Here is a 27,205-nt window from a genome sequence, read left to right as displayed (position 1 = left end):
CAACGTGTTAATAGAATGTTCTGTGTTTATGTTATCTTCTTTCCTGGATTTGTTGACCCAGTTAGAAACATTTCATCATCAAAACATATCAGTTCTAAGTAGTTTTAATATTGTTTTCTCTTAAGCTAACTAAAATCTATATTAAAATCAATTAGAGGTAGTTTTAGATTGTATAATTTTACAGTTAAATATGTTATAGCTATGATAAAAGTAGAATCATTTAAAAGTAATTAAAATAAGGGGCAAGATGACTTTCAAAAAGAATAGACGTAGCCTGCAGGTGAATAAGGAGCATACATGCAAGAGGCTCCTGTTATAAAGTATAAAACCACACACGTGATAGTAAGTTATCACACAACCATAGTACTAGACCCTTGCAACAAAAATGAGGTTTTAAATTATTAGCTCCCTATACTCTGCAAAGCCTAATGCTTCTCTACTGTTAACAGTGACATCTTTATTTAACTCCATTCCTACATTATTGCATGAGCTTGCTACAGTTGTGTGCTATAGAAAAGAAATGAAAGGTATTCCTCATTTTAGGAAATTAATCTCAGGTGCATTAGGCTGAAGTTTGATTTGGGAGCAGGGAAGGGAGCTTTTATTAGGCAAGAACCAGGCTAGAGTAAGATCTTGGGTTATTGATAGTATGCTGTGTAATGGTGACAGTGTTGCACAACTCTAATTGTGAGTTTATTTTCTATTTTTCCCCTTTAGCCTGTTTTATTTATTCTATTATCTGATAATTTTTATATTAATTGTATTAGGAGGGGAAAGGGAATGACTAAAAAACCCCTTTTTAAATAGACTTTTATGAAGGAACAGTAGAATAGCCTTTCTGAATAATCTTTGAGGAAAACAGTAGAGCAATACACAGGAAATAGTAGCAAACCAAAATATTTTCTTGAGTAAAACATTTCCTCTGCTGCCTCAGTATCATTTTGCTTCCTATTGTTTTAGCTTGATGTTACTAACTTCCTATTACCTTATATAAACATGTTTATTCTAAATTTGATAAGAAATATCTAGAAGTACAAAAGTGCACTTACTGTTGTAACTACAATCAGAGTGTATAAGCTCTGAGGTCTGTATGTCTGATGTTTGATTCACCTTTTTTTTTTTCCCACATTATGTAAGTTACATGTAGGATTTAATACAGTCAATTAAACACTGTATTTGATTTTTTGCTGATGGGACGAAGTTTGACAGAAATTCCAGGAGGGGAGAAAAGAGTCTTTGTGAAACATTTTATAACAATCCATGAAGAGTTGAATAAGGCAACTCCTTCTGCCTTTTTGGTTTTGGAGGGGTTTTTTGTTGTTTACTTTTTACATAATTAGGGAAATTTTGGCTCCTCTGGAAACCTTTTCCAGAAATATTTGTGTTAGAGATTTGCAGGAAAGGAGATGTAAAAGCTGTATCTTGGAACTTGAAATGATGAATGTGGTGACACTCACATAAACCTGCTCGAAATTCAAACCTTGCTGATAATTATTTTTTTTTCTTCAAAAGGGAACAGGGCCAGCAAAAACAAACAAGAATTCCCTCTTCCATTAACCGTGGAATTTCTGAAGCATTTAAGAGTAGTACTGTCTATATAATATAATGCTATACAATATAATGCTGTCACTATTATAAAGGCTTCTGAAGAGGGAGCTACAACCATTGATGAGGAAGATGATACCAGAAAGCTCAGATGCAGAGTAGTTAGTTAGGATCAGCCCTTCCCCAGAAATACCATTTCAGGGACAAATTGGTGTGACTGCCTTCCCTCCAGGACCTGTTGTTTAGCCAGTGAAGAAGGCTTATGTTATTTTCCCCATTACTAAGACAAGAGTTCAGTTCATATAACTAGTGCTGATCAGATTGATGGCTGTTCTTTGATCAGATCAAAGTGCTGGCTTCTTGGAAGAATGTCTTGGCCAGCTGAATAACAGGGGGAATTACATCCACGAAAGAGCTGACTCTTTGATCAGCAGCAGAATTCAGTAACTCAAGCAGAGTTTTCCTCTTCTGGGGACAGAGGGCTGCTCTACCACCTCACTTTACTGAAGATACTTGCATTTCTTCCTCCTTAAAGTAGTTTAACCAAATCTTCCCATCCCAGGATGTCTGCCCGCTCTGTCCCACTTTTATTCCCACAGTGAAGTGTGTAATAACTTCCAATACAGAGTGATGTGTCTTACTCCAGCATGAGGGCCTAGAACCAGCTGAACCAACACAGATGTTGGACAAACAGTAGCAACTTCATCACCGAAGTCTTTAAAAAAACAACAGGCAGAAAATCTTTTAAAACGCATTGGCACAAAAGATAATATAGTGTTTCTTTTGATAATCCCAATTCCTTCTTTTGTCATCCAAGTAACTACCCTGAGAGTCATAGTAGCAATATATGCTTCTAATTTATCTATTTCCTGGCTCCATTTCTTTGCCTATGCTGCTTCTTGCAGAGCTTTCTAGATCTTTTCTTTTGGGCTTCTCTGACTCTGCTACAGACCAACTGGGCTCTTGCCACTGAGATCATTCCAGGAATAGAGAAAAGCCTGACTTAGACTCTGAGAAGCAATGGTAGAAAGCAAGAAGTGTTTTTATGTCCATGTCGTCTGCAGAATTTCTAGAGAATAAATTTCTAGACTAAATACTCATAAGACTAAAAAGTTAATAACACTCTTCCTGACTACTTTCTTCTCCCAGGGCAAAGGCGGCTAGTGTTAAATGTAGCTCAGTTAGGCATCCTCACTCTTCTGACACACCAAATTAGATTTGGTTTAGATTTGTTAATCTAACACCAAAAGGAAAAGTCCCTGCAATAGTTTTACATTGGCAGTAGTGCAAACCTTTGGTCTCCGTCTTCAAACTCACTGGTTTATTTCATAATCTTTTATGATTCTCATTGCCTTTGGGAGTCTATACTTGCTTAGCCTTTAGTTAAATGAATTCATCTATCAGTATCTCCTGGGATATTACTTCATGCTGAATAAAGAAATATTAACCATCTTTTTGACCTGCAGATGGCCCACAGCTTATCTGAATTTACTTCTTGTCTTTGGTATCTCATAAATGATGTTATACTGATGAAGTTATAATAAAACCTTCAAAGTAAAAGAGTAAATGGTTATTCACCACTTAGTTTTCTGAACATGAGGTACTATGAACAAAAATAGTCTTGCACACTGCAACTACTTGAGTGCACATCAGCTGTTTCTCAGTTTAGTCTTGTTTTCAATACTAAATCTGATTTCCTTCCTCTCCCCCACCCACCCATTCACATTCCTTTCTACTTCAGTTCTGGAATGTGTGGTTTGTGGCCAGCTGACAATTTTTTTTTTTTTTGAGAAATAAATTTGAGGATATTTAAACAAGGCATTTTAAAGATCTATGGGTCGTGAGCAGGGAGAGCTGCTGGAATGAGTAGACAGTAGCTTAAAAGTTTGAACGATTTCTCTTCCCCACCCTGCATTTCCCACCTATGTTTTAGTTATGAAACTGGCTGTTGTTGACATTTCAAAGTGTTATAACAACTTCACCTAATCTGTAGTTTTACCAACGAATGCCAGGGGATACATGCATATCCTAGAAGACACACATGTCCAATAATGTTTGCTTAATTTTAGTCTATATTAATTTTTCAGATATTTTACACCTACATCTTTAAGTTTTATTATTCTACTGTGAAATGAACTTATTTATAAGTAGGCTTTATTTTTTGGAAAGTTACAGTTTTTGTCACTGAGGATCAAAATGGACCAATTGTACTACACCAGAGAAGGAAAGTGGTGGCTCCAGGCAGACATCCTTATAAATGCGCTAGGATTTCCATCAGAATATAATGCAAACACTAGATCAAAATTAAGGAATGTAATGCCATTTTTGCAGTATAGGACAAGTTGTAGTTTGTTACAACAGGTCTTGCAACCAATTACTGAATGACAGAATAAAGTCTGAGAAAGTGAAGGAACAGCCAAAATAAAGCACTATTGCCTGCTTCTGAAATCACTGGATACACTTTAAAATAAGTTTGGGTTAGCTGTGAGACAACATATATAATAGCACTTTTCAGAAAGCTAAAGGGCAGTAGTTGAAGTAGTTGCTACCTCTACAGGTGGTGAACACTGGATTGGAAGAAATAAAAATCTGTGCATCTGTCCATCTTCTATAGATAGAGAGCAATGTGTTAAAATACAAACCAAACCAAATCCAAACAACATCCCCCTCCATACATTAGCCTCAATCATACAACTCATGTTGAAAGACTGTTGACAAATACCAATCTGGCCTACCTCAACTCTGCTGGAAACTTATAGCTCGGTGTCAGAAAGATCCTAAGTTTCCCAAAATTGTTGCCAGAAGTCTTGATCCTGCTTCTGCTGAGATCAATGAGAACTTTGACATGCAAACTGGAAGAAGGATTATCATTAAAATCACAAAGTATGTAATAGAAATAATAACTCTTGGATATCTTTTTGCTAGTAAATTGCAAAGCACAATGATCTGTAGGGGAACTAAATCATAGATATGGAAGGCTATGTGGCAAGATTTCCTAGTAAGCCAGGGATAGATTGCAGCTCTTTCAAGTCTTGCTGTGGTGCTTTAATACATTTAACTGTAAAACATCTGAATGTGTGTGTCTCAAAGTAATTTTCTGCAAAGAATTAACAAAGCAAAGCAATTCTATTTTTCATCCTACGTTTCTTTAACAAGTGCCTTAACCTATTTCAAGAAGGGTTTAGTGTGGAAGTTCACACATCTAAATTGGCCAATTTTTTCTTGGTGAAGTATTTTCATCATTATATTCTAGAGCAGAATATCATGTATCTGAAGGTAGTGTGTTTACAGAGTGTTATAACTCCTGGCTTTATGATATTTTATGTTAGTGTTAATAGTCTGGATTGGAAAATAGAGACTGGTCTGATACAATTGCATATACATCCTGTGGGTGATATGGAAAGTAGGGGAGAAGTTGAGAAGACAGCTTAGTCTGACCATTTTGGATTTCCCAGTTATTCTGCAACTGTATGAAGTCAGCTGATCAGTAGTCTTAAATTTATTTTGGAATAAATTTTATTTTCTTACACTAAGAGTTAACTACTGCTAGGTGGTACCATAAAGCTTTCCCTTTTTATATCCTGCACAAATTCAAGGAAGCCTAATGCTAACAGATATAATAGGGAAGGTAATGTGAACTGAAATTACAATGGCTAGATTTTGATCTTGCTGCTGTTTTGGAAGAATCTTGATTTGAGTTTCTTTAAAAGGTTACTCTATTAAAAAAATAAATTGGATCATCTGAAATAACTGTTTTTAATGTAATCTACTCTAAGATGATGATCTGTGTGTGACTAGTGGACTTATGAAGCTGCTTAACAGTAGACTAAAACATGGGTAAGTTGTCTAATACTGTTTGCATTAGTAAATAAAGGTGATGGGGACAGCAGGCATCTGCTTTAACTGACTTGGTGCAGTACTGATGAAGTCTCTGGATCTTAGTATGGGAGACCACGTGTGTCACAGTTTACAGTGCATTTATGATTTATATGTTTAAGTATTTAGTAGTCCTCTTTTATTATAATCACTCCATGTATTATAAATATCTTCTTTCTTCAGACCAGTTTAGATACTCAGAAATCATTCATTTTGGTGAGAAGGAGCAAATAAGTAAAAAGATAGGCAACGAACAAGTTTTATTGCTGATTTACTTCCAGACTCTTATTCCTTGTAAGTGGAGTGACATGGAACATTTATTTTAAGTCCCATTGAGAGCCCTGTGAGCACTCACTTCCATTTGCTTCTGTCTTTCATGGTGTAGACTTTTTTCTTCTGTTCTCTAAAAGAAATTTCTGGTAACCAGCAGAACACGAGGCTGCCTTGGGACATTAGACAGGAACTTAACAAAGTTGCTGACTGAATCTTAAACATGCTAGGGCTGTCTGGGCTTCTCTGAGTTAGTTTCTGAGTAATACTGTGAAGAAATTCTTACAAACAGGAGCATCAGCTATCTCCAACTTCTATAACCAGACTGCAGAATTTTGATACTTGACAGCAAAGTCTTGCTATACTGATGACTGTTGGAAGTGTTTGGTATACATGTTGTACACAGGACCTGGACTTGTGCTAAGCTTTTGACACTGTCCCACATGGTATCCTTGTTTCTAAATTGGAGTGACATGGATCTGATGGATGGACCACTTGGTGGATAAGGAATTGACTTGATGATTGTACTCAAAGGGTTGTGGTCAATGGCTTGATGTCTAGTGGTGTTCCTCAGGGGTCAGTGTTGGGGCCAGTGCTGTTTAACAACTTTGTTGGCAACATGGACAGTGGGATTGAGTGCACCCTCAGCAAGTTCACTGACAACACCAAGATGTGTGGTGCGGTCGACACACTGGAGGGAAGGGATGTGACATCCAGAGGGACCTGGACAGGCTTGAGAGGTGGGCTGTGCAAACCTCATGGAGTTCAACAAGGCCAAGTGCAAGGTCCTGCACATGGGCCAAGGCAATGCCCAGCACAATTACAGGCTGTGCGAAGAGAAAGGATTGAGAGCAGCCATGTGGGAGAGGACTTGAGAGTAACAGTGGGTGGAAAACTATGAGCCAGCAATGTGCATTCACAGAAAGTCAACCGTGTTCTGGGCTGCATCAAGAGAAGTGTGGCCAGCAGGTAGAGGGAGCTGATTCTCTCCCGCTACTCTGCTCTTGTGAGACCCCCCCTGCAGTGTTGTATCCAGCTCTGAGGCCCCCAGTATCAGTATAAGAAGGACATGGACCAGCTCGAGTGGGTGCAGAGGAGGCCACGAAGATGCTCAGGGGGCTCCCTGACAAGGACAGGCTGAGAGAGTTGGGGTTGTTCAGCCTGGAGAAGAGAAGGCTTCAGGAAGACTTTATAGTGGCCTTCCTGTACTTAAAGGTGGATACAGGAAAGATGGGGAGGGACTCTTTATCAGGGAGTGTAGGGATAGGATGAAGGGTAGCAGTTTTAAACTGAAAGAGGGTAGATTTAGATTAGATCTAAGGAAGAAATTCTTCACTGTGAGGGTGATGAGACACAGGTTGCCCAGAGAAATTGTGGATTCCTTCTCCCTGTTCAAGGCCAGGTTGGTCGGGGTTTGAGCAACCTCGTCTAGTGGAAGGTGTCCCTGCCCATGGCAGTGGGGGGTTGGAACAAGGTGATCTTTAAGGTCCCTTCCAACCCAAACCATTCTATGATTCTATGATTATTTAATATTAAAACCAACTTTTATTCAAATCACGTGAGATAAGGTAAAAACTGATGTTCACATTATGCAGACCTTTATTATTTTTATGGACCCTTTCCTCCAAATGATCACAGATAACATAAAAGGGAGAAGTAATGCTTAATCACCACTCTTGATGGTTTTATTCTTGCTACTGTAACTGCTTCAGGAACATTCAGGAAATATATGCAAGTTTTAAAATATATATCTCCTATTTTATTTCATTGACTTCTAAATTGAGTGCTGGATTAATTTTAAATTCTACTCTTTAATCTGTTCCTGAGTGGTATGGGGAAATGCACCTATGACCTTCTGTGAAAATGTATTAAATTCTCAACATCCCTTGTTAGACTTAAAGAAAATTCTTAGATATGTTGGAAGTTATGGTTCATGTTGGGAAACAGGCTGAAAAAAACCCAGGATGCTGTTGCACAGTCTGCATTTCAGCACAACTCTGCTGAAACACAGGGTGCCCCACTGTGTTGCCCAGGGGGCCGTGTTGCCTTTGCCAGCACAGACCTTACATTTGAACCTAACACTCCTTGAAGATATTTCTCTGCTCTGGAGTTTATCCCATGTCAGGCTATTGATATACCAAGAAAATCACCACTGTCTTGATCATTAAGGGGAAAAAGCGGTTGAGGGGAAGAAAAGAAGCAAAGAGGGCACACCTATTTCTACTTTTAGAAATGACCAGATGACTCTAATGTGTGATGGGAAGACATGTCAGACTCTTTCATGCTCCCCCTGCAAAAATGTATTCCATTCATGTTCTGCATTACCATGAAATAATGAAATGTTTGGCAGTAAGGATGGTGGTGTGACTGAAATTGTTAGTGATGGAGCTACCCAGACAAAAGTTTTAAATTGGGGGACAGTGCTTTGATAAGATTTTCAGTTCTTCAGTAAGAATGACCATTGTACAAGAGGATAAATAATACATTGAAGTTGTACCCTTTAAAAGTGGTAGAATTTTTTTTTTCAGTATGAAAATAAAGACAAGAAAATTGGCTTCAAAACACATTCCTAATGCTTAAACCATTCTCTGGAATATACAAGTACTTTGAGGGCGAAATGGAGAGTAGATGAAGAAATTATTTTTAAAAAGTATTATTTTTTAAGGTCAACTGTTATTGTAACACAGTTCGGCCATACAACCATCTAAAAGTTTTATCACCTATGACAATATTTGAACTTATGATCAGTATTCACAGCCAACCATTAGTTTATTTAGGTATCGAATAATTTTAAATGTCAAACAAATTTGTTCTTTATCTAGCATAGACTGATAAGAAAATATTCTTTACTTCAGGTTGGATCACTTGGCTTATTTTAGAGCATACTTCACTGTACCATACTGAAAGCCTGGCCATGAGAATCAACCTTTTGGATAAACACAGGTCCAAATACTGACAGTAGTAACATGCCTTCAAATACCTGTATGAAATGTGAAAGGTTACACCTCCACAGAGAAGGAACTGAAGACTGCAGAAAAGCTGTAAAGTTGTGACTGAATCTCAGTCCAGCACTTCCAATTGAGATGAGCTTATCTGACATTCTTGCAGTGGCAGAGAACTTGTCTCTAAAATTGAAAATACAAGAAAGCTGTCATCTGACTGTCATGTTTCTATATAATGACTTTTTCAAACTTTCTCTGAAGCTTCTAGATTAGGCCTCACTCAGCTAAGCAAAATTATTATTATTTTTTTTTTTTTCCCTGGCACCTGACTTCCTACAAATGATAATTCTGATATTTTTTGTGGGTGTGAGCTATTAGGGGGTTTTGTTTGTGTTATGTGTGGTGGTGTTTTTGTGTTTTTGGTTTGTGTTTTTAGGGGGATGGTTTGTTTGTGGTTTGTTATTGCTTTTTTATCTTGTTTAATTTACTTCTTGCTGGTTTTTTTTCCCCTTAGAAAATCACAAGTTCACACAGTTCATCATAAGACTTGTCTCCCATATGGACTGAGTTCACCTACACCCAGGATTACTTATACTGTGGTATCTTTTGGAATGACGTAATGAAACGGTTTCTAAAAACCGTGTGATATCACTTGCACGATCTATGATGAAAAACAAGCAAGTGCGCGATCCTTCTAATGAGCCTTAATGTAGCTGTGCATCTCCAGCAAAAGATAGATAGGAGGTTTATCTCCTGTAATGGAAGAAAACATTGAATACTACTTTTATTTTGTTTTACTTAAAGTAAAGGATTATATTAATTTGGAAGCCGTGCAGACTTTGCTGTGTGTTGTGGTAACAATTTAAAAAATTCAGGCTGTAAAATATCATTAAAATTGGGATTAATCAGGATTAACACACATTGGGGGGTGGGGAATGCATTATTAAGTTTCCTTGTCACCTTCACAGATTTCAGGGCTGTGTTTCGCATGAAAATAAATACCTCACGGATTCCTGTAAGTTTCAATAAATATATTATTATTGATCCAATATAGATATCCTTTTTACAAGAAGAGCATTTAAAACAAGTTTATATTTACCAAAGCAGTACATCCTTGGGTTATTTTGGGTTTGTTTTTAATTTGCTTGTCCCCTGACCCCCTTGCTTATTTCCTCTGGCAATAGCTATTCCTAGCCTATAAATGTGCTCTGAACATGGAGGAACTCTGCTGTTAACTATGATTTCAGAAGTGTAAATCTATGATAATAAATAGCCTAAAGTCAAGAAAGCCTAGATGTTAAGCTTTTTTTCTCGTGGCCAGTAGTAATAGCAGTTTGATATAATATATACAAACTAGAGGAATATTTTTTGGTAAATATTCTTTTTTGTGTTTCCTGTTTCCTAGTGACACAGTTGGAAGCAGGAAACTCTTTCTGAGTTTTGAACTGCAGTAGTCCAAAGGATATCCTTGTCTCTCTCCACCTCTATAAATAAAGTTGGGAACTTTTACCCTGCCTCTAAAAATCAGTATGTGTAACTCCTAGGCTGTTTACAAGAAGAGCCAGAGCTGTTCATAGCTATTTGATTTGTTTGCAACTAATGAGAATTGAATTAGTATATACCCAATGTTACTCTGTGAGATTTCTGACAAATATTAGATTCTTCTCAATCACAAATGCACAGAGTCTGGGTATCTAATGACTTACTTCAGTTCTATAATTCTACCTGCAAGGGAAGTACCACAGGAAGATCAGATTTTGGTTTAAAAGTAAAATTTATTTTATTCTATAGTTGAACAATTTTTTGGGATCTTTCTTTTCTCTTCCACTTGGTAATTTTTCCAAAATACATCATATCTTAATGTAACCCAATATTTGTATTGATAGGGTGAGCTAAAATAACATTTGCCTACCTTGTTCAGTAAAACAATGAAGTGCCTTTACGATAGTCTAATTTTGGTTTAAACTTTCAGGGTTTTTTAAAAATATATTTATTTCTAGAACATCTGCTTAATCACTCAATCCAGTTTGCTACAAGCCTGCACCAAAGTTAGTATGTTAGTGGAAATGTGTGGTGTCAAGGAGAAGCAGTATCAGCCTGTGCGTAGCTGCCTAAATATCAGGTTCCCGATTCCTACAGGAAAATATTGGAATGGTCAGACAGGAATCACAAGAATGAAAAGAGGATGTGAAACTTCATATAAAAACTCAAGAAGTTCAATCAATTTACATTATTGTCTGTAGGCTAAAGGTATTTTTTCCAATCTATAAGAAATAGGATCTTGAAAATAGATAACACTCTTACCGATTAATTAATAATAGAACAAATTTCAATGTCTGCAGTTAGAAGCTAAGTAAATACAGAGACAAGGTGCAGATTATGTAGAAATGGCAGTAATAAGGCTTTATGCTGATTTTAGTAAAGACTACAGTAGGTTTCCCTTCACCGGTCATCCATAAATCACAGTTGGATATATCTTTTTCTAAATGGTTATTTATATTTTATTTCTCTTTAGGACACAATTCAGGAAACTCTTAGAGTTTCTTCTATGCAGGAGATGAAGCTGTCAGAGCATCAGTGGAATCCCTGGTTACTGATATGTGTTCTGCTATTTTGGCAAGATTTAGAGAGTAAAAGCCTGGCTGTGTGAGTTCAGAGGAAATACTGACTAATTTAAATCATACCATAACTTAGAAATATTTTATTTGCCTGGAGGATCTAAATACCCAATAATAAATCTGGATTATGATTTGGGATTATGAATTACTATTTTTGAAATTACGGTATAGTCAGGAGATGAAAGCTGGGTTTTACTCCTCTGCAAACAGGGAAGCATGAGGCTGCATTCAGCCGTGCTGCTGGCCATGGTTCACAAGCTGTAGGTGATCCAGAACATCCATTCAGCGTGTTTGAGACAGGAAGTGTGAACGGCCACATCAGCAGATAGAGGTGCCTGATATTTGCAGTTTCTCTGGAAATTCAGATCTTGTCTGTTACCTCAGCATAGCAGCAGTTCCCAAGCACAATGGAACTGAGGGCACCACAGAGTGGAAATTTGTGTAGTCAAATTTTCCATCACTCTTCCTGTACCTTTCCAGTCAGCATAGACAAGGCAGTGTCCAACACTCTGCAACTGACAACCCTGGAGGAAACAAGGCTCACACTGGCACTTTGGTGTTGTACCACCTGCTGTACGGCCACCTGCTGAGATAAGATGGAGTAACAAAGCTCTGAATCATGGATCAATGATTTAGGCCATGGACTTTGACTTTCCCACCTGCAGGGAAGGTTGATTTCACTTACTTCTGTTGTCAAGATCTATCTCAAGACAGAGGAGAAGAGAAGAGATCAGAAAATCCACTTGCAGCCTCTTGTATGAAGGGGTCCAACATAGAGAGCAGAAAAGGAACAAGGAAATAAATGAATATATTCAAAAGGAATTCGTGTTCACAGGCAGACCAGTAATCATCCAAACAAAATAAAAGTGGGCAAAGAAACATGTAATTCCTTTGTCTTTAACTGTTCCCTCTCTATTTTATACCTGCTCCCCAGACATGTCAGGAGGAATGCAAAAGCTTCCATTTCCCCTTTGAACAACCCCACTGCCCCAGACAGACACACTCACTCATAATTCTTACTAAGGGCTGAGAATATTTTTATCCCCTCTTTGAGAAGAAAGGGAGTAATCTTTCCAGAGAAGATACATATTAGTAGCCTCTTTTCATCAGGACTGTACTGCTTCACTATCTGACAGGCTGTCCCTAAATATCCCAGTCATATGGCTGGTTTTCCTTCACTTGGTACTTTGACCAGGGAAATTTTACCTCACCATGCAGCTGCAAGGCACAAGAAGGAAGAACTGGGAACCCTCACAGGGATGAAGGATGAGGGTCACCTGAATCCTTTGTCCCTCTTGTTTCTTTTCTTTCTCTGTTTTCTCACCCCAAAGATGAGGGAGTTCTCTGGGGTCCTCTGTTTTCAGCTTCAGAGCATGTTACATGATACTGCTTCTACACTGCTTTGCAAAAAATGCACCTGCTGAAGGGCTCCAACTCTGCTTGGGGTCTCTTGTGCCAGGCTGTGTACAAAGACCTAATGAGGAATAGCTTTGTCTATGAAGATTTGATTTTTAAAAGACAAGTGCAAGAATAATGGAAGAAAGCAAAATCGAGACACACAGTATAATCTACCCCCGTTCACACTGGGAAACAGATTCAGCCTAGTGGCTTCTCTAAAACATTTCATTACTATTGACTACGAAATAAAGTAGAAGTCTACTTTAGAAAAGGAGGTATGTTGAGTATCAAAAAAGTCTGGTACTGCTTCCGGCAGGTACATCAAGAATTGTAGATAATACTGCAGACTTAGGAGCACATTTAATGTATTTCTACCCTGTTCACCAGCATACTGTCTAAGAGGTTTAGGCTCTGCAATGCTATTAGGGTGGTGAATTTCATGCAGTAATATCCATGGTGCCAATGAGGTATCCCAGTTCCCTGAATATGGCATTGTACTCCAAAATCAGGTTTGCAAAAAAGACAGATCTGAGTGATGAGACACAAAAGCCAGTTGGTCAGAAAGACTGAATAAAGTTGTGTTTTAACTTTTCCCTGGTATTTTGTACCCATTTTACCTAGATCTGGAATCAGATTCTTAAACCCATGGAAGAAAAAAAAAAAAAAAGTGTCTGTTTCCAAAGACAAAACCACAAATAACGAATAGAAGGTGGAAAGGGGTATGGCACAGTTGTGACATTCACATCATTTATTCTAATTGTTAAAGCAACTTACTTTGGATGCAGAAGGCTGCTTCTCTGCCTGAGGGAACAAAAACCCACCTTGCACTGAACAGTCCAGCTATTTCTTTATATGGGAAATGAAGGCAGCCTCTCATGCTGAGGCTGTGTTGTTGGGAAGAGTGAGCTAGGTTTGGTTGGACAAAGCCTGGAGAGCAATTCAGTACTTATTTCTGCCCCCTTAGTTGAAGACAGAGCCTGGAAATGGGGAGCCCTGTAATAAAGGAGGCTGGGAGATGGTAGTTTGCTTTGTTTCCAGACTGTTAAATATGAAACTATTCTAATAAAGTATATACAACTTCCTTCTTTCTTCTAGCAGCAGAAGAAGTTATATCCCAAGCAAAAACAATGTTTCATCCTGTCAGACCTGGGTGGAAAGGGGAGGGGAGGATAAAACATGAAAACAATTAAAAATGTTTATTTTTAATAGTGTCTGGCAGTAGTCAGAGTTTTTAAAACTATAAATAAACAAAGGTCATAGTCAACGATGAGAAACATATGCCATACACATGTTTTTGAAAATGTAGATAAAGAAAACAGATAATGAATAGTATTATGTAGATGACTCTTTACAGGAGACTCTTCAAAAGTACCATTACAATCGTCAGGAGTATCAGAAAGCAGCTGTGCCCCTTGGCCCATTGAAGAATGTAGAATTGAGATGCCTGTGTCCTGTTCCTTGCATTACCACTGTCCTGCTGGATTTCATCTCCTCCTCCTCCTTTTTTTTTTTTTTGATTTGGGGACAGGACTCACTGCGCCTGGAGAAGGCATGTGTACAGCATGGTGGGTCCAGATCTTTGTACCAGCCTGTAGCTGCTTCTGTAACAAGTGCAGGATTTAAAAACCTACTCTGTGGAAAGTGGGAAGCTATGTTGAGTGACTAACCAGTGCTAAAGCACTGTCAAAGGGCACAACCCCTAAATTTCTGGTGTTTGAAAGAAGATGGGGGCAATTTAAGGATCAAGCCAGACCAGGAAGCTAATACAAACTATGGTGCATGGTCAGCAGCCCCTCTCTGTTGCTGGGGATGGGTGCAGGAATACAGCTCCAATTATCTGAGCTATTTATGTGCACTTGCTTTTGGCAATCTTGCTTTGGAATGCTGTTTGTAAAAGGTTTCATACTTTTCTATTAAGCTTCTTAAAGGGCCATTATGCATTCACAAAAATCCATATCCATCTGGTAAGGAATGTTTCCTGACTCAATTAACACCGTATGCATACCAATTGCTGCCATTCTGGAGTGTGATTCAGTATTCCAAATGAGCTTGCATATTAAGAGAGGAGGTTAGGAAATAGAGTGGGAAAATGGTACATTTTACAAGAAAAGAATAAAGAATAATAGCTTTTTAGTGATTCTCAGGAGCTAGAAGTCTTAATTTAAAAACCAGCCCTCACCAGTTTGTTTTGTTGTAGGTTTACTGTCTGATACTAGTAAATATCTGTATTACACAGAGCTTTACAAATGAGAAACAGAAATTATTTCAGTGAACTTTGCCAGTTATTTTATTTTCCTGAATATTATCCTTATCCAAGAAATACATTTATGGGTTTTTAATCACAGATTTTTAAACTAGTTCTAATATTCTTTATCACACCATTTTAGAGAGCTTTAGGAGGCGCTTTTTTTTTTTTTTTTTTTGTGAAATTATTTTCACAGTAGGCTTTTTGGATATTAGTTTTAAGGCAACAGCTACATTCTCAGCACCTAGTCCTGATACAATAAGATTCAGATGTAGGTGGGGCCCTTTAATAGTGACAATGCTTTTGTGAATCATCTGTGATATGCTTAACAGCAATTAGGATTTGCAAATACATATGCTTTTTATTTTACATGCCTGTAATACTACTTATTTTAAGTGGTTTTTTTGGTTGACACTTGCTGCTGTGACTGTACATCGCACTGTAGTTATAGTACTTTGATTTCTTTTAACACTGATGGTTTTACTTTCTAAAAGTACCAAGACAAATAATATAAAAAGGCACAGTGCTTCTTGAAAAACAGGATGGTGACTAAAATATTATGGAGGGGATTAGTTATTCTTGGTGTTTTTGCATGAGGAGACCAAGGCAACACTCCAGGTCCAAGTGTAAAAGCAAACTCAAAAATTACTGACAAATCTAAAAGACAATTGAAACAGAAGGAAGAAAGCATCTACTTGACAGAAGGTCAGTTATAAAACACCTTTAAGTTGAGGAAGACATGAGCTCTCCAAAGGAACTTCAAAGAAATAATATGTAATAGTGACTGATGCAATTTCAAGTGGCTTGAAGTGGGAAATGAAATGAGAATGGGAATATGCAGACAGAAAATAATAGATGTGACTTTCTGCTTGTAAGGCAACAGGAACAGAAATTTGTTTTGACAGAAGGAATTTAGAGAAAGATGGAAGTGAGTTAGAATTTGGTTGGACTGAAGGATTATTGATATTAGCAGAAATGTTGCACAGCTGTTAGTGGTAAATGGATTTGTTGGCTTTTCGTGTTAGGATTTCTATCAATGGACTTTCTAACTTAGCCACAAAATATGAATCTACTTAAATCCTCTACAAAATTAGCTCAAGCCATGGTATAGTTTCTTTTTTAAAACTCTGTTCATGTATAAGTAAAAGTTCTCATTTAGTCTTTGTAATTTGTTTTCCCTGTTTTCAACTGGCCATTTAAAAACAAAAAAATTGGTTATTAGAACCACCAGCTATGCATGAAATCTTCCCTATAATACTCCTCTTGGCATTCAGATAGGATTCCACATAACTGAGCAACAAAGACTTAAACGTAACAGGCAACGCAACTATCTTAAGCATCTATTGTATAATGAGATTCTTATTCTAATCATTATCTTTCAGACTATAAATTTTTATTTTCCCTTTTCTGCTACAAGTGAATAAAACAGCAAGCAGTGAAATACAGGTTAGGTTAATATGTCATTTTAATTCACTGGATGCATGATAGCAAGTAACGCAGAAATTTGCTGAATATCTTTGCCATTAAGATGATTAAGAAGGGGAATAATAGAGTAATAACTACTTCTGCACCATTCATATATTTTCACAAGATAGTACAGTCATACAAAAAAGACATTGATAAACCGTCTTTAATTGTCGGAGCGTCAGATTGCTGGAGGGCCAGAGCACCTGACACGTAAGGGAGACAGCAGGGTTTTGTTCTGCCTGAAGAAAAGGAGGCAAAGGGAGGATCTTAATCCTGTCTTCAATTATCGAATGGGTAGTTGAAGAGTAGATGGTAGCTAGACTTTTTTTCCAGAGGTACACAGCAAAAGAAAAAGAGGGAATAGATACAATCTGCAGCAAGGGAAATTATTTTAAGAGCTAAGATAAAAAAAAATCTTTGCAGCAAGGATGTCCAAATAGTAGAGCAGGGCCCAGAGGCTGTGAAATCCCCATGTCTGTAGTGATTCACAATGTCACTGAAAAAGCCCTAAGCAACCAAATGTACTTTTGAAGCTGGCACTGTTTTAACTGGGGGCTCAGACCAGGTGATGTCCAGAGCTCCCTTCTGACATAAATCATTCTGGCATTCTCTGACCATGCTTCAAACCCAAACTCCAATAACAACTACTGTAAAGTGTATTTAAAGTCCATTAATGAAGTCCCACCAATAGGTGTTGCCTCTGCTATTTATGTCTATGACCGTCGTCACCCTCCTGACCTTAGAATTTCCACTTACCATTTTATGTCTCTTCTGCAATGAAGAGAGCACCTAACCTGCCACCTCTAGAAGTACAAAGGAGAGTATTAACAGATCTTTACAACTCAGGTGCGGAAAAGACTCATTTGACCTTCTTTATGCAGGGACATGACAGAGAGAAAAAGCATTTTTGTATGAGAGGAAAATAAATCTTGAAATAGCTCTCTACCCAAAAATACTCAGTTTTCAGGGTACTTGGTTTTCCTGTGTGTTTTTCTCCCTTTTTCTCTGATACAAGGCATGCTGGTAAGTCAGAATTATCATGTGTTTTAGGAATGAACAACACTGAGAAGCACTGGCACGTGTACATCAACATCTGAAAATGTCCTCCCAGTGTATCTTAAAATGTGAGGGAAGTCACGTGTGGGAGAAGGAGGGTGGCTCTCCCCAAAGCCCTGCATTCCTGCAGCCAATATATGCCTGGGTCTGTGGGACAGAAGGCAGCCACCAATCCCCTCTGTACTTCTCTGCCTTCTTCAAGACAGTGTTTCAAATGTCAATGAACCTTACCCCATGTGAGGCCTCAGAAGGTATAAAGTTTAAAAAAAAAGCTGCTTCTTTGGCTGACCATGCAAAAGTGTTACTCTTCTGCTACTGTGCAAGTAGATAAAACAACATGAAGAACTGAAGGCAGAACATTAAAAAATGTGCCATTAATAGCATTTCTGAACAATTTCAATCTGATCTCTGAGGCAGCTGAGGGACTCAGTAACAGTTGGAGTTGCATTTGGTGGTCATCAGAAATTTACACTGACATATACTCCTGTGTAGGTATGATTGGGGGGCAGAGACGGGGAGAGAGGAAGGGAGTTTATATTATTATTATTTGGCAATAATGCTGAAGTATTCATTGGGAAAGAACTTATCTCAGCATTGAGAAACAGCTAACGCTATTTTTTTCCTCCAAATATTATTTATTTCACTGTTGATAATTTTGTGATATTTATTCCACTCTCCACTGATAGCTCATTATTTGTGTATAACTTCAGAGCTATATTTTCAGTTTCTAACAGAATTTTGCACTGGTCTCTGCTCTGTGAAACAAATAAAGCCACATCTTTTTATATAAGAGGTCTCTAACTTTAAGAACATCCTTATTTTAATGAAAAGTTCAGTGGAAACCTGTCACCCTGCAAGGACAGAAGTGTTCAAACCCATTTTGATTTCAGATACATTTTGCACCATACTGAGTTGTAATTATAGTAAGTGGAGAGAAAACAATGTAATGATATTTGAGGGTTTCTTACATTATAATTTCTTAACATAAACCCAGTACAGAGGTGTTTCTGATTGTGCTGATGCAGAATAGCAGAAACGCAAATCCTGTTTTGTCAGTTCTTTTTAAACAGCATTGTTCCCTATGGCACATGGCTCCCTGCTCTGATTACTCCAGTTTGGAATGACTCAGTTTCCGCATTTCCTTAAAAGAATATTTAGTCTGTTAAATAGGTTCAGGACTGTTCTGCTGAGAGTCTGTTTCTGCACTCAGTTTTATCCAATAAATTCTAGGGATTGGCAACAATTCTGAACAATTTTGCTTTTATTGTTTTGATATCATGAGTGCCATATATGAGCTCTGTATGGACCAGGACTACCCTACCTCTAATACTGACATATTAGTTCACTATGTCTGAAGCTAAAAATTATTGGGTCCTTTCTACATGAATTCTGTACTGACTATTTTCATCCGTTCTGCTTTTCTCCTCTATCACCTTTCAAATAATGTCTTTTTACAGAATTCCAAGTGTCCCAGTGGAAACCTGCTCTGGATTGTTTTTCTCCCAGTTACTTTTCCTATCCCTTTTCTAGGCCAAATCTCCTCTAGGCTTTTGTTTTTGTTTTTGTTTTTGTTTTTTTTTTAAAATAATTTCACTGCAAAGACTTACAGACATAATGTGGTGCTATGCTGATGTGACAAGTAGCATGAGATACAGTCATGATGGGATAACAGTGTTGGGATACCGAGGTGCTGGGGGAAATGGTGTGAATGTCAATAAAGGGTCAATGTTCAAGGAATTAGAGGGCTGATAGAGTGCCAACTTCTGGATAAGAAATAAAACAAAAGCCCTGACCAAAACCTGTTTGTGGTTATTAAAGTTTCCATGGATCTGTTCCAATACTAACATAAAATTTTGAAATCCTGACAAAATTCAAATTGACTTATTTACATTCTGCATCCCCATATTTCCTATTATTGTATAACACGTTCTTGTTACTTAATTGCTGTGTAATGTCCTGTGATGCTAAGCAGGTGCTGCTGCTGTTTTGTGCTTGGGAACATGATCTAAATGTAATGAAAACCTGTAGTTTAATGAATCACCTGTATCTCTAACCTCTGATTCCTTTTTATATTGCTCATATTCTTTCCATCTAATACCATTTTAAGATTATCTTCCTAAATTTATTTACATTCCTTTTTAACACTTACACACTCAGGCACAGGATAAAATTTCTCTCCCAAGTAATGCTGTAAGGTCATAGTGTATGCATACGTGGACAGACTTACTAAAAATCCTTAAGAATTTTGATGCACAGAAATAAAATTGCAAAAATAGTCATATACAGTAATTTTCTTATTTCCCTGATCTAAGAAAATTTATCCTTCACTTCTGTGATATAATCAAATAACTAAAGCAAGAATTTAACTGTAAATGAATTATTAAAATTAGAAAATATTTCCTGTTTCAAGTGAATCTCTGGTCTTGCTTCTGTCTGCCAGGAAGTTCATCTGAGCACGACTTGGCATTCTAGGAAGCCTTAAATGTTTAAGTTCTCCTTGCTCGCTCTGTGGGCAACAGGAGACCAGCACACATCACATTCTAGGTGCTGACCAAACAAGAGAGAAAACTGTAAGGAGAGGTATCCTAAAATGTGTTATTCCAATATACATATGCAATAACCTTGGGCTACATTTAAAAAGATTTAAGAGAAATTGAAGGTGCAAGGTCAACAATAAATTTAAAAAATCCTCACTCAGTTCTATTTAACAGCACAGGCACCTAAATTTTTCAAGTGTCTTTGACTTTAACATACAGTAGAAACCCACAATTCTCTTTTTGCACACACCAAAATTCAGCTAAGGAGCTCATGCCCCATCATATGGTATCTGCTGTATAAAGTGTCCAGAGGCACCCAAGCTGTAGGCATACAGTTTGACTAAAACTGGCAGTTTTGAAACCCAGACGCAGTGCAATGTCAGCTGCTTTGTTTGCACACAATTTTTTTCCACAATTTTTTTTCCCTCCCATTTTACAAGGAAATCTGGGATTATACTGCCTTCCTAAGACACGGGAAATTCAGTTGTTTGTATATCATGAGTGGTTTGAAGTTGCGTCTTCCACAGTCTAGGAAAATGGTTAGCTACTGCCAACACTAAACGTTCTGCTGTGCTGGCGACAATCTGAAGCAGTACTGAGTTCTGTAAGTGCTCAAGTCCTTTTTCAATTGGATCTGTTCAGACTGTGAACCACCATCTGTGCTTTCAAATCATCATAAAAATTTGCTGTCTTCATATTTGAAGAAGACAGTGAAGGATGGGGAAGATGACAGAATTTTATTTCTTTATTTGTAATGAAGCAAGAAAAAAAGGGTTGGATATGTTGGGAAAAGGAGAGGAATCTCCCCTTATTTTTCACATCTAATATTATGAGTAACTCCATTTCTACCTTTACCGTAGGACTTGATTGATGGTTTCAATGTGACTGTAAACCTTCTTGCCCCTTAATAAAACAATATTTTAAAAAAACCTTTCAGGATCAATGAGTTAGAAAAAATGTTAAAATTCTGCTAGCATGGGTTTAGGGCTGAGTTTGACTGAAAAATTTCATTGCTTCTCAGCAAGGTTAACACAATGAAATCTATACCACCTCTCAATAAATGTGTATTCTCCACTTGTGCTTTCAATACCAGTATGGATGAGACAGAATTTTTCAAAACTAAAAAAGCCTTTGCAAATTTAAATGCTACATAGGGTTGCTTTATGATAAAGAACAGCATGAAACCATTACAATGTTGAGTGGTCTCATGTAACAGTCCATTTTGCTGTCTGCCAGTAAACCTTACACAACTTTGCTTTTAAAAATAAAAGAATTGAGGCTGTAATATTTGATTCTTTAAATCATCAACTGCACAGAAAAAGATTGTTCCTGAGAAAGTTCCTGTTAGCCTGGAATTTCACAAGGGCAGTAGTCCTGCTATCGCTTATTAATAAACTTAGCGCCTAAAGGCTCCAATTAGGTATTAGAACACAGTGATAACAGGCATTGTAAATGTGCAAGACAAATCTTCCTCAAGGGACTATGAAACAATATTGTTTAAAAAACCCTAGTAATTTCTTAAAATAGCTTTACAGCCATGGCAGAGTATTACTAACTTTGGCCTAGATCCTGCAATGAAAATGTGCGTTGTGAGTCTTGATTGAGTAAGAGAAGGCAAGGAACACATTCTTTTTGTAAAAGCCTATTAAAAATGGAAGTCCCTGTTACAAACTGGATTTTTTTTTGGTTCACTTTTGGCAAAAAAACACTGTAGCTTGCAGTTCATCCTGAAAATTTACCCTGAGAGTTACTAATCGTATCACAAAGTACTACTGACAATGCTCAAACGCCATAGTGCCATAAACAGCTCACAAATACAAGTAGAAAAGAAAGAAATCTACTCGTTGACCTGGCTGATGAAGCCGTCTTTGACTACTGATGGAACGTTTGACTTAATGCTGCGGACATGACCTATGTGAGGTGTCTGCCGGCGGCTGAAGGCCTGGACCCTCGCCGGTGGCAGCGGCTGCTCCGCACAGAGCTGGCTGGGGGCCTGTCCTTCTCTTGGCTGGTCCACGCTGACCTTTGCCCAGGGCCTGGATCTCTTCTCCCAGCACCACAGGTGCGAACCGCACTTTGCACACGCGTTTCCCAAGAGCGGTAGCTGAGATGGCTATTTTCAAAACTAGATTCCCAACCCGTGTAAGTTTTCCAGCTCCTGATTTTCCAGCCTGTGCCTAGGCCGGTCGCACCCGCTTTCCACTGCAGCTCGTCCTTGGCGCGCCTGTGTCCCCCCTCCCCAGTTACCGGCCACCCAGCGCGGCTCAGCGCAGGTAGCGGACCCGCAGGGAGCTCCCGGCGAGCGCGGGGGCGGCCCCGGGTCCTGGGGGGGGCCCGGGTCCTGGGGGGGCCGCGCCCGGTGGGCGGCGGGCGGCGGCGGGAGGAGGGGGCCCGCTGCGCGCCGCGGGGTCCGCCCAGCGCCGCCGCTGCTCGGGCTGCGGCAGGAAAGGAGCGGCGGCTCCTCGGAGGAGGAGGAGGAGGAGGAGGAAGGGGGGGGGTCTCTCCGAGCGGAGCCGGCTGCAGCGAGAGGCGCGGCGAGGCGGGGCGGGGTGGGCGCAGGAGGCGTGGAGGGGACCGCGGCACCCGCGGAGCGGAGCGGAGGGGCGCGTGCCATGCGCGGCGCGGAGCGGCGGGCGCGGCAGCTGGCGGCTCGCTCGCTGGCTCAGCATGCGCGGGCTGTGCCGCCGCCTCTGCCTGGTGGCCGCCGTGCTGGGGCTGTGCGGGGGCAGCAGGAACTGCCCCGACCTCATCGTGGACCGCTGCCTCTGCGCCGCCGAGCGCGCCAAGGGGCCCGGCCGCCCGGCCCTCCGCATCAAAGTGGTCTGCAGCGGCGGCGACTTGGTGGAAACTTTGCAGCCCGCCGTGCTGCCCAACCGCACCGTGTCCCTGTGAGTACGGGCCGCGGGGCAGCGCGGCCGCGGGGCAGCGCGCACCTGGCGGCGGCCGCCCCGGGATGCCCCCGCGGGAGGCGCCCCGCAGGCGCGGGAGTGGCGGGGGGGGACGCGCAGCGCTGGGCGCGGGGGGACCCCTCGGCGCGGCCGGGCCCGCTACCGCCGGGGCAAGCAAAACCTCTCCGTGCACATTGCAATCCTGGCCCGGCTTTTAAAAAAGTATGTGAGAGTTTGTTGGCTGTGCCTTTTTTTTTTGTTGTTGTTGTTTGTTTTGTTTTGTTTTGTTTTGGTTTTTGTTCTCAGTTTGGAAACTCTTGCTGGCGTTTTGGTCGAGCTGGGGAAGCTGGGTTTACCCTGATGTAAATTGCATGCTGCTCTGTGTGGTGGTTTGGAAAATGTCAGTGCGAGCAGAACTGATGGAGCTCGCTGGTGCACCTTTCCGCCGGCCACGGGATGGGCTCTAACTATGCGGGCAATAAATGAATGGTATCGATCATGGTAACCTGCCTAGTGGAGTTCTGTGTAATTAGCTGGTTTTCCCCTTCTCTCTCGTCTCCTCTAAATAAAGTTTGATGTCTCCTTTTTAACAAGAGTTTGTGCACAACCATTTGAAAGGACCAAATCTCCAATATTGTTCTCAGTTGTCTGGTAATTGAAAATGACTCAGTTCTGTGTTTTGCCTTTTTTTTATTTGCCCCTCAAGTGACTTGAAAATAGGTTATGATGTTTTGTTGCCTGTTGCACATAGCTAAACTTGAGTAAACAGTATGTATTGTAAGTTAAGTAGTAGAACATTTTGTAACTGTATCATCAAGTATAGATGAAAGTAATATCCCTGTAATGGACCCAAGCAGTAATAGCTCTGTGACATTTACCCTTTAGATCATGCATGTATCAACAGATCTTTTACTGTTGAATTTAGTTCTGTTGACAGTTCCGGCTGTGAACATCTCCACTGTTCACTACATTTTCTTTAAGTCAACACTTTTCAGAGACAACTGGTAAAGATAGTAATTTATAACATCTGGGGAGCTTGTGCTTGTAAATATACAGATGTGCTGCGTACGCTTCAGTTCAGTTTTAGCTATAACTGTTGAGTGACTTGATGCTGATTAGCTGTATGCTGATTATTCATTTGGGAAACTTTTGCTTGTTAATATACAAGACATGGTAACTACAGTTCCTGCTAAATTTTAATAGCTGGTTTAGAATAAAGTTATTACATCAACATAAGTTTTGACCTAAGTGATAAATTCACTGCCACTTTTGTATTTTATATGACTGGCTGTATAGTTGTAGTTTGTATTCCCCCAAAAGTATGAAATGATGGTATCTTGGGCAGGCAGAAACTATTTTTTTTCCCATTGGTTAAAGATCTGTAGAACCACTCACACTCAGCGTGTCTGCAAAGGTTTTTCCTCTTAAGCATTGATTTACAGAGTCTTCTTCAGTGTGTTTTTTTAAAGAAACTTCTTTTAACGAGGTAAGTACCAGTAGATGAATCCAACTGACCTTAAGAAAAGAAGTATGTATTCATTGTAATTAAAAGAAATCAAATTGGAAGCAGAAGTGAGAAAAGATGAACAGGGGAGGCAGTGCATTTGAAGTGGTAGGTGGGAGGATTTGCACTCTTATACATATGATTTAAGGCACCAGTAGCAAACGATACTATCATACTAAACATGCGCATTTCAGGTAACACTTGTTCATACTCATTAGAAAGATACTGTGTTAGTCTTTTAAAACCTAATTACAAATAGCCCTTGACCTGAGAGCTGATTAGCTGTCCTTAGTTGATATAAAACACACAAACCATTGTTTTTTGTTGTATTTCATATGGACAAGTACAGTACCATCTATCACCTAAATTTATACCCTTCCTCTTACAGTTTGTCTTCTCAGGGTTTTTTCGTCTCAGTAAGTAGATTTAAGGCTAAATTTTGAAGGTAAAAAGGAAAAAAGTTTAAAATCTGTGTTAGGGACATAATAATTTTCAGTAGCTGAAACATACAGATGATGATTTGATTGAATGTGTCAAAGATTTTCTAGGAGAAACTGTTTTTGATGAATTAAATTACACTTGAGATTTGGCCAGCTGCAGAAAATAATGATAAGAAGCTCAAACACTAGTGCTCTTAAATTTGTTTTTGTAGCTGCATGGAAGACGGGCAAAAGAGAGTATTCTAGTAGACTCTGCCTGCTTCCATTCAGCTTTATGGGCCCACAGAGAGAAAGAGAGCTTTAACATATGGAACATAACCTTTTGGATTGCTTTAACAATTAAGAAATATAGAGGTGAATAAAGGAATTTATATTCAGATGCAGTAACACTGTAATGAAACAATATAGCAAATGGTTTGGGGGTTTTGGGGCAGATTAAGTAATCTCATGTATATATTATATAGAGATGCGGCTTCCCAAGTGCTATTTTCTTTTGGAAGGGAGGATCAAAGCCAAACTCTTTTAAATGTTCTTCAAAGATGACAGAAATTACCTCTGCTGTATCTCTTAAACCATTAAGAGATGAAGCTGTGGATGTGTAACATTTCAGTTACATGCTAGGTAATGTTGCTTATTGGCAAATTTAAGAAGTTATGATTTGTTAGTTTGACGTTTTTTTCACTTAAGTGACCATGGACCTTGGCTGAGTTTGACAATTTAGACCTTTTATGGCATATATGTACTAAAAGTATCATTACTGAAATATTTCTGACACAAATGTGCACAGTGATTACATACTAGTGCGAAGTCAGTGAAAGAATGCTTATTCTTGACAGGTTCGGACCAATTATTTCCAGTTTATGAGGTAGGGAAGTTTGCATAGTTTCTTTGAAATCATATGAACACTAGAGCTATTCAGTACTGTCTGAATGCTCCCAATAATAAACAATCACTCTAGAAATAAAACTGAAGTATAAGCTGATAAAGCAACTATCCCCTCCTCTTTATTTTATATTAAAAACCCAAACCAACAAAAAAAACTTGTTCTGGACTCTGTTTCACTGTCTTTATTTAGTATTTTACTGCTTCGCAAATGGGATTCAAGTGCTTGATGTGAATCAGAAGAAAAATCTTAGCTGTAGCTTCACAAAGTATTTGCATGTATCTTGTTAAAAGCAATTCTAGCCCTTACTGATTTGCAGTGTGTATTTCTGTGCCTTATATTTGGGGCAGGGATGGATTAAGGGAGTTAATATTTATTTTTTTTCCCCATGAAGAATACAGCTATTGAATCACTAATTTATGGGATCTGGTCTCCCCACTTTGCTGTCAGTAGGCATGGAAGTGTAGACCCAACAAGGAGGAGCAGTCGTATCCCTCAGGATAATATAGTTTTCTCAGTTTAGACTTTATGGCTGAAGGTAAAATATTGATTCAATGTAAGAATTCCCAAGAAATTTTTTTTTTTTTCAATCCTGTGATTATGTTGTTAAAGTGTAACTCTAGAGAAAAAAGATTATTTGCAATTTTCTTTCTCTTTTATGCTAATGGGAGTTTCAGTTGTTAAACTTTTGACTGACTTGCTAAAATCTGGGCCATATGGAATACAACAGTAAAATTGTGTTGCTGCTTTTTGCAATTTGAAACTTCAGGAATTAGCAGATTAGAGTCTCTTCTGAGTTATTTCATGTAAACTGGACAGTATATTGGTAGGCTACTTACTTTCTGCACTTTTTTTTTCTTTCAAGTGGTGTTAAAAAGTTTATCCTTTTAGTCTTGGAAGTTATCAGTTCAATACATGTCTTGTTATCACTTGGCAGAATATACCTTAAGTTACAAATGCCATGAGTTTTTCCTAGTAGTATCACTACTTGTTTTTCCTCCTCAATTCAGAAGTCCAACATTTATATTGAAGGTTGTTATTTTTACAAATTTTAACCACAGATACCCCTCTGGAAGTCTGCTGTTTTAACTGTTATGACAGAAATGAAGAAAATTTAAGGTAGTGTATGACTCATAGCAATTTCGTATCATACAGGACTAGTCATATTTTTTGTATCTATGCATTTCTTCTGACTTTGAATCAGCGGTTGTCTCAAAATTCTCAGATTCTCAATTTCACCGTGAGGCTACATAACTCCAGTGGTAATCCATAGCCATAATACATATGTAGGGTTTTCATCTTCAAAGGACTTCACAAACATTAAGTAGTCTTCTGAAAGCAGCATTGGCCTGCTTTTCTCTGTCTGAAAATTATTTTTATGTCACATTCATTTATGTCCTATCGGCCGGAATTTATTCAAAGTTATTATATTACTATATTTGTTTCATGTCCAGTCTTGTCTTTTACATGCCTATATTCAGTTTAGGATATATCAATATGTTTTATTTAATATAAGCATCTTGCTCTAAAAATACA

At 38.8% G+C, this 27,205-nt stretch overlaps 1 protein-coding gene across 3 annotated transcripts in view; it reads left to right on the top strand.

The window, feature by feature from the left end:
• Positions 1-22,087: 22,087 nt before the first annotated feature.
• The window catches only part of LOC141961026 (adhesion G protein-coupled receptor A3-like), a 290,616-nt gene continuing 285,498 nt past the window's right edge, over positions 22,088-27,205 (top strand). For 2 of the 3 annotated variants that reach the window (XM_074907509.1, XM_074907508.1), the window contains exon 1: positions 22,527-22,842. In XM_074907509.1, the coding sequence (XP_074763610.1) occupies positions 22,622-22,842 (221 nt within the window). In that variant the 5' untranslated portion in view covers positions 22,527-22,621. Of the gene's footprint in view, positions 22,097-22,526; positions 22,843-27,205 lie in introns of those variants that run through there. The other variant, XM_074907510.1, reaches the window with a different exon arrangement.

Source organism: Athene noctua, chromosome 5 (assembly GCF_965140245.1).
Source record: "Athene noctua chromosome 5, bAthNoc1.hap1.1, whole genome shotgun sequence".
Taxonomy (NCBI): Eukaryota; Metazoa; Chordata; class Aves; order Strigiformes; family Strigidae; genus Athene; species Athene noctua.
The sequence above is the reverse complement of the archived record's forward strand: the minus strand, read 5'-3'. Positions and strand labels throughout refer to the sequence as shown.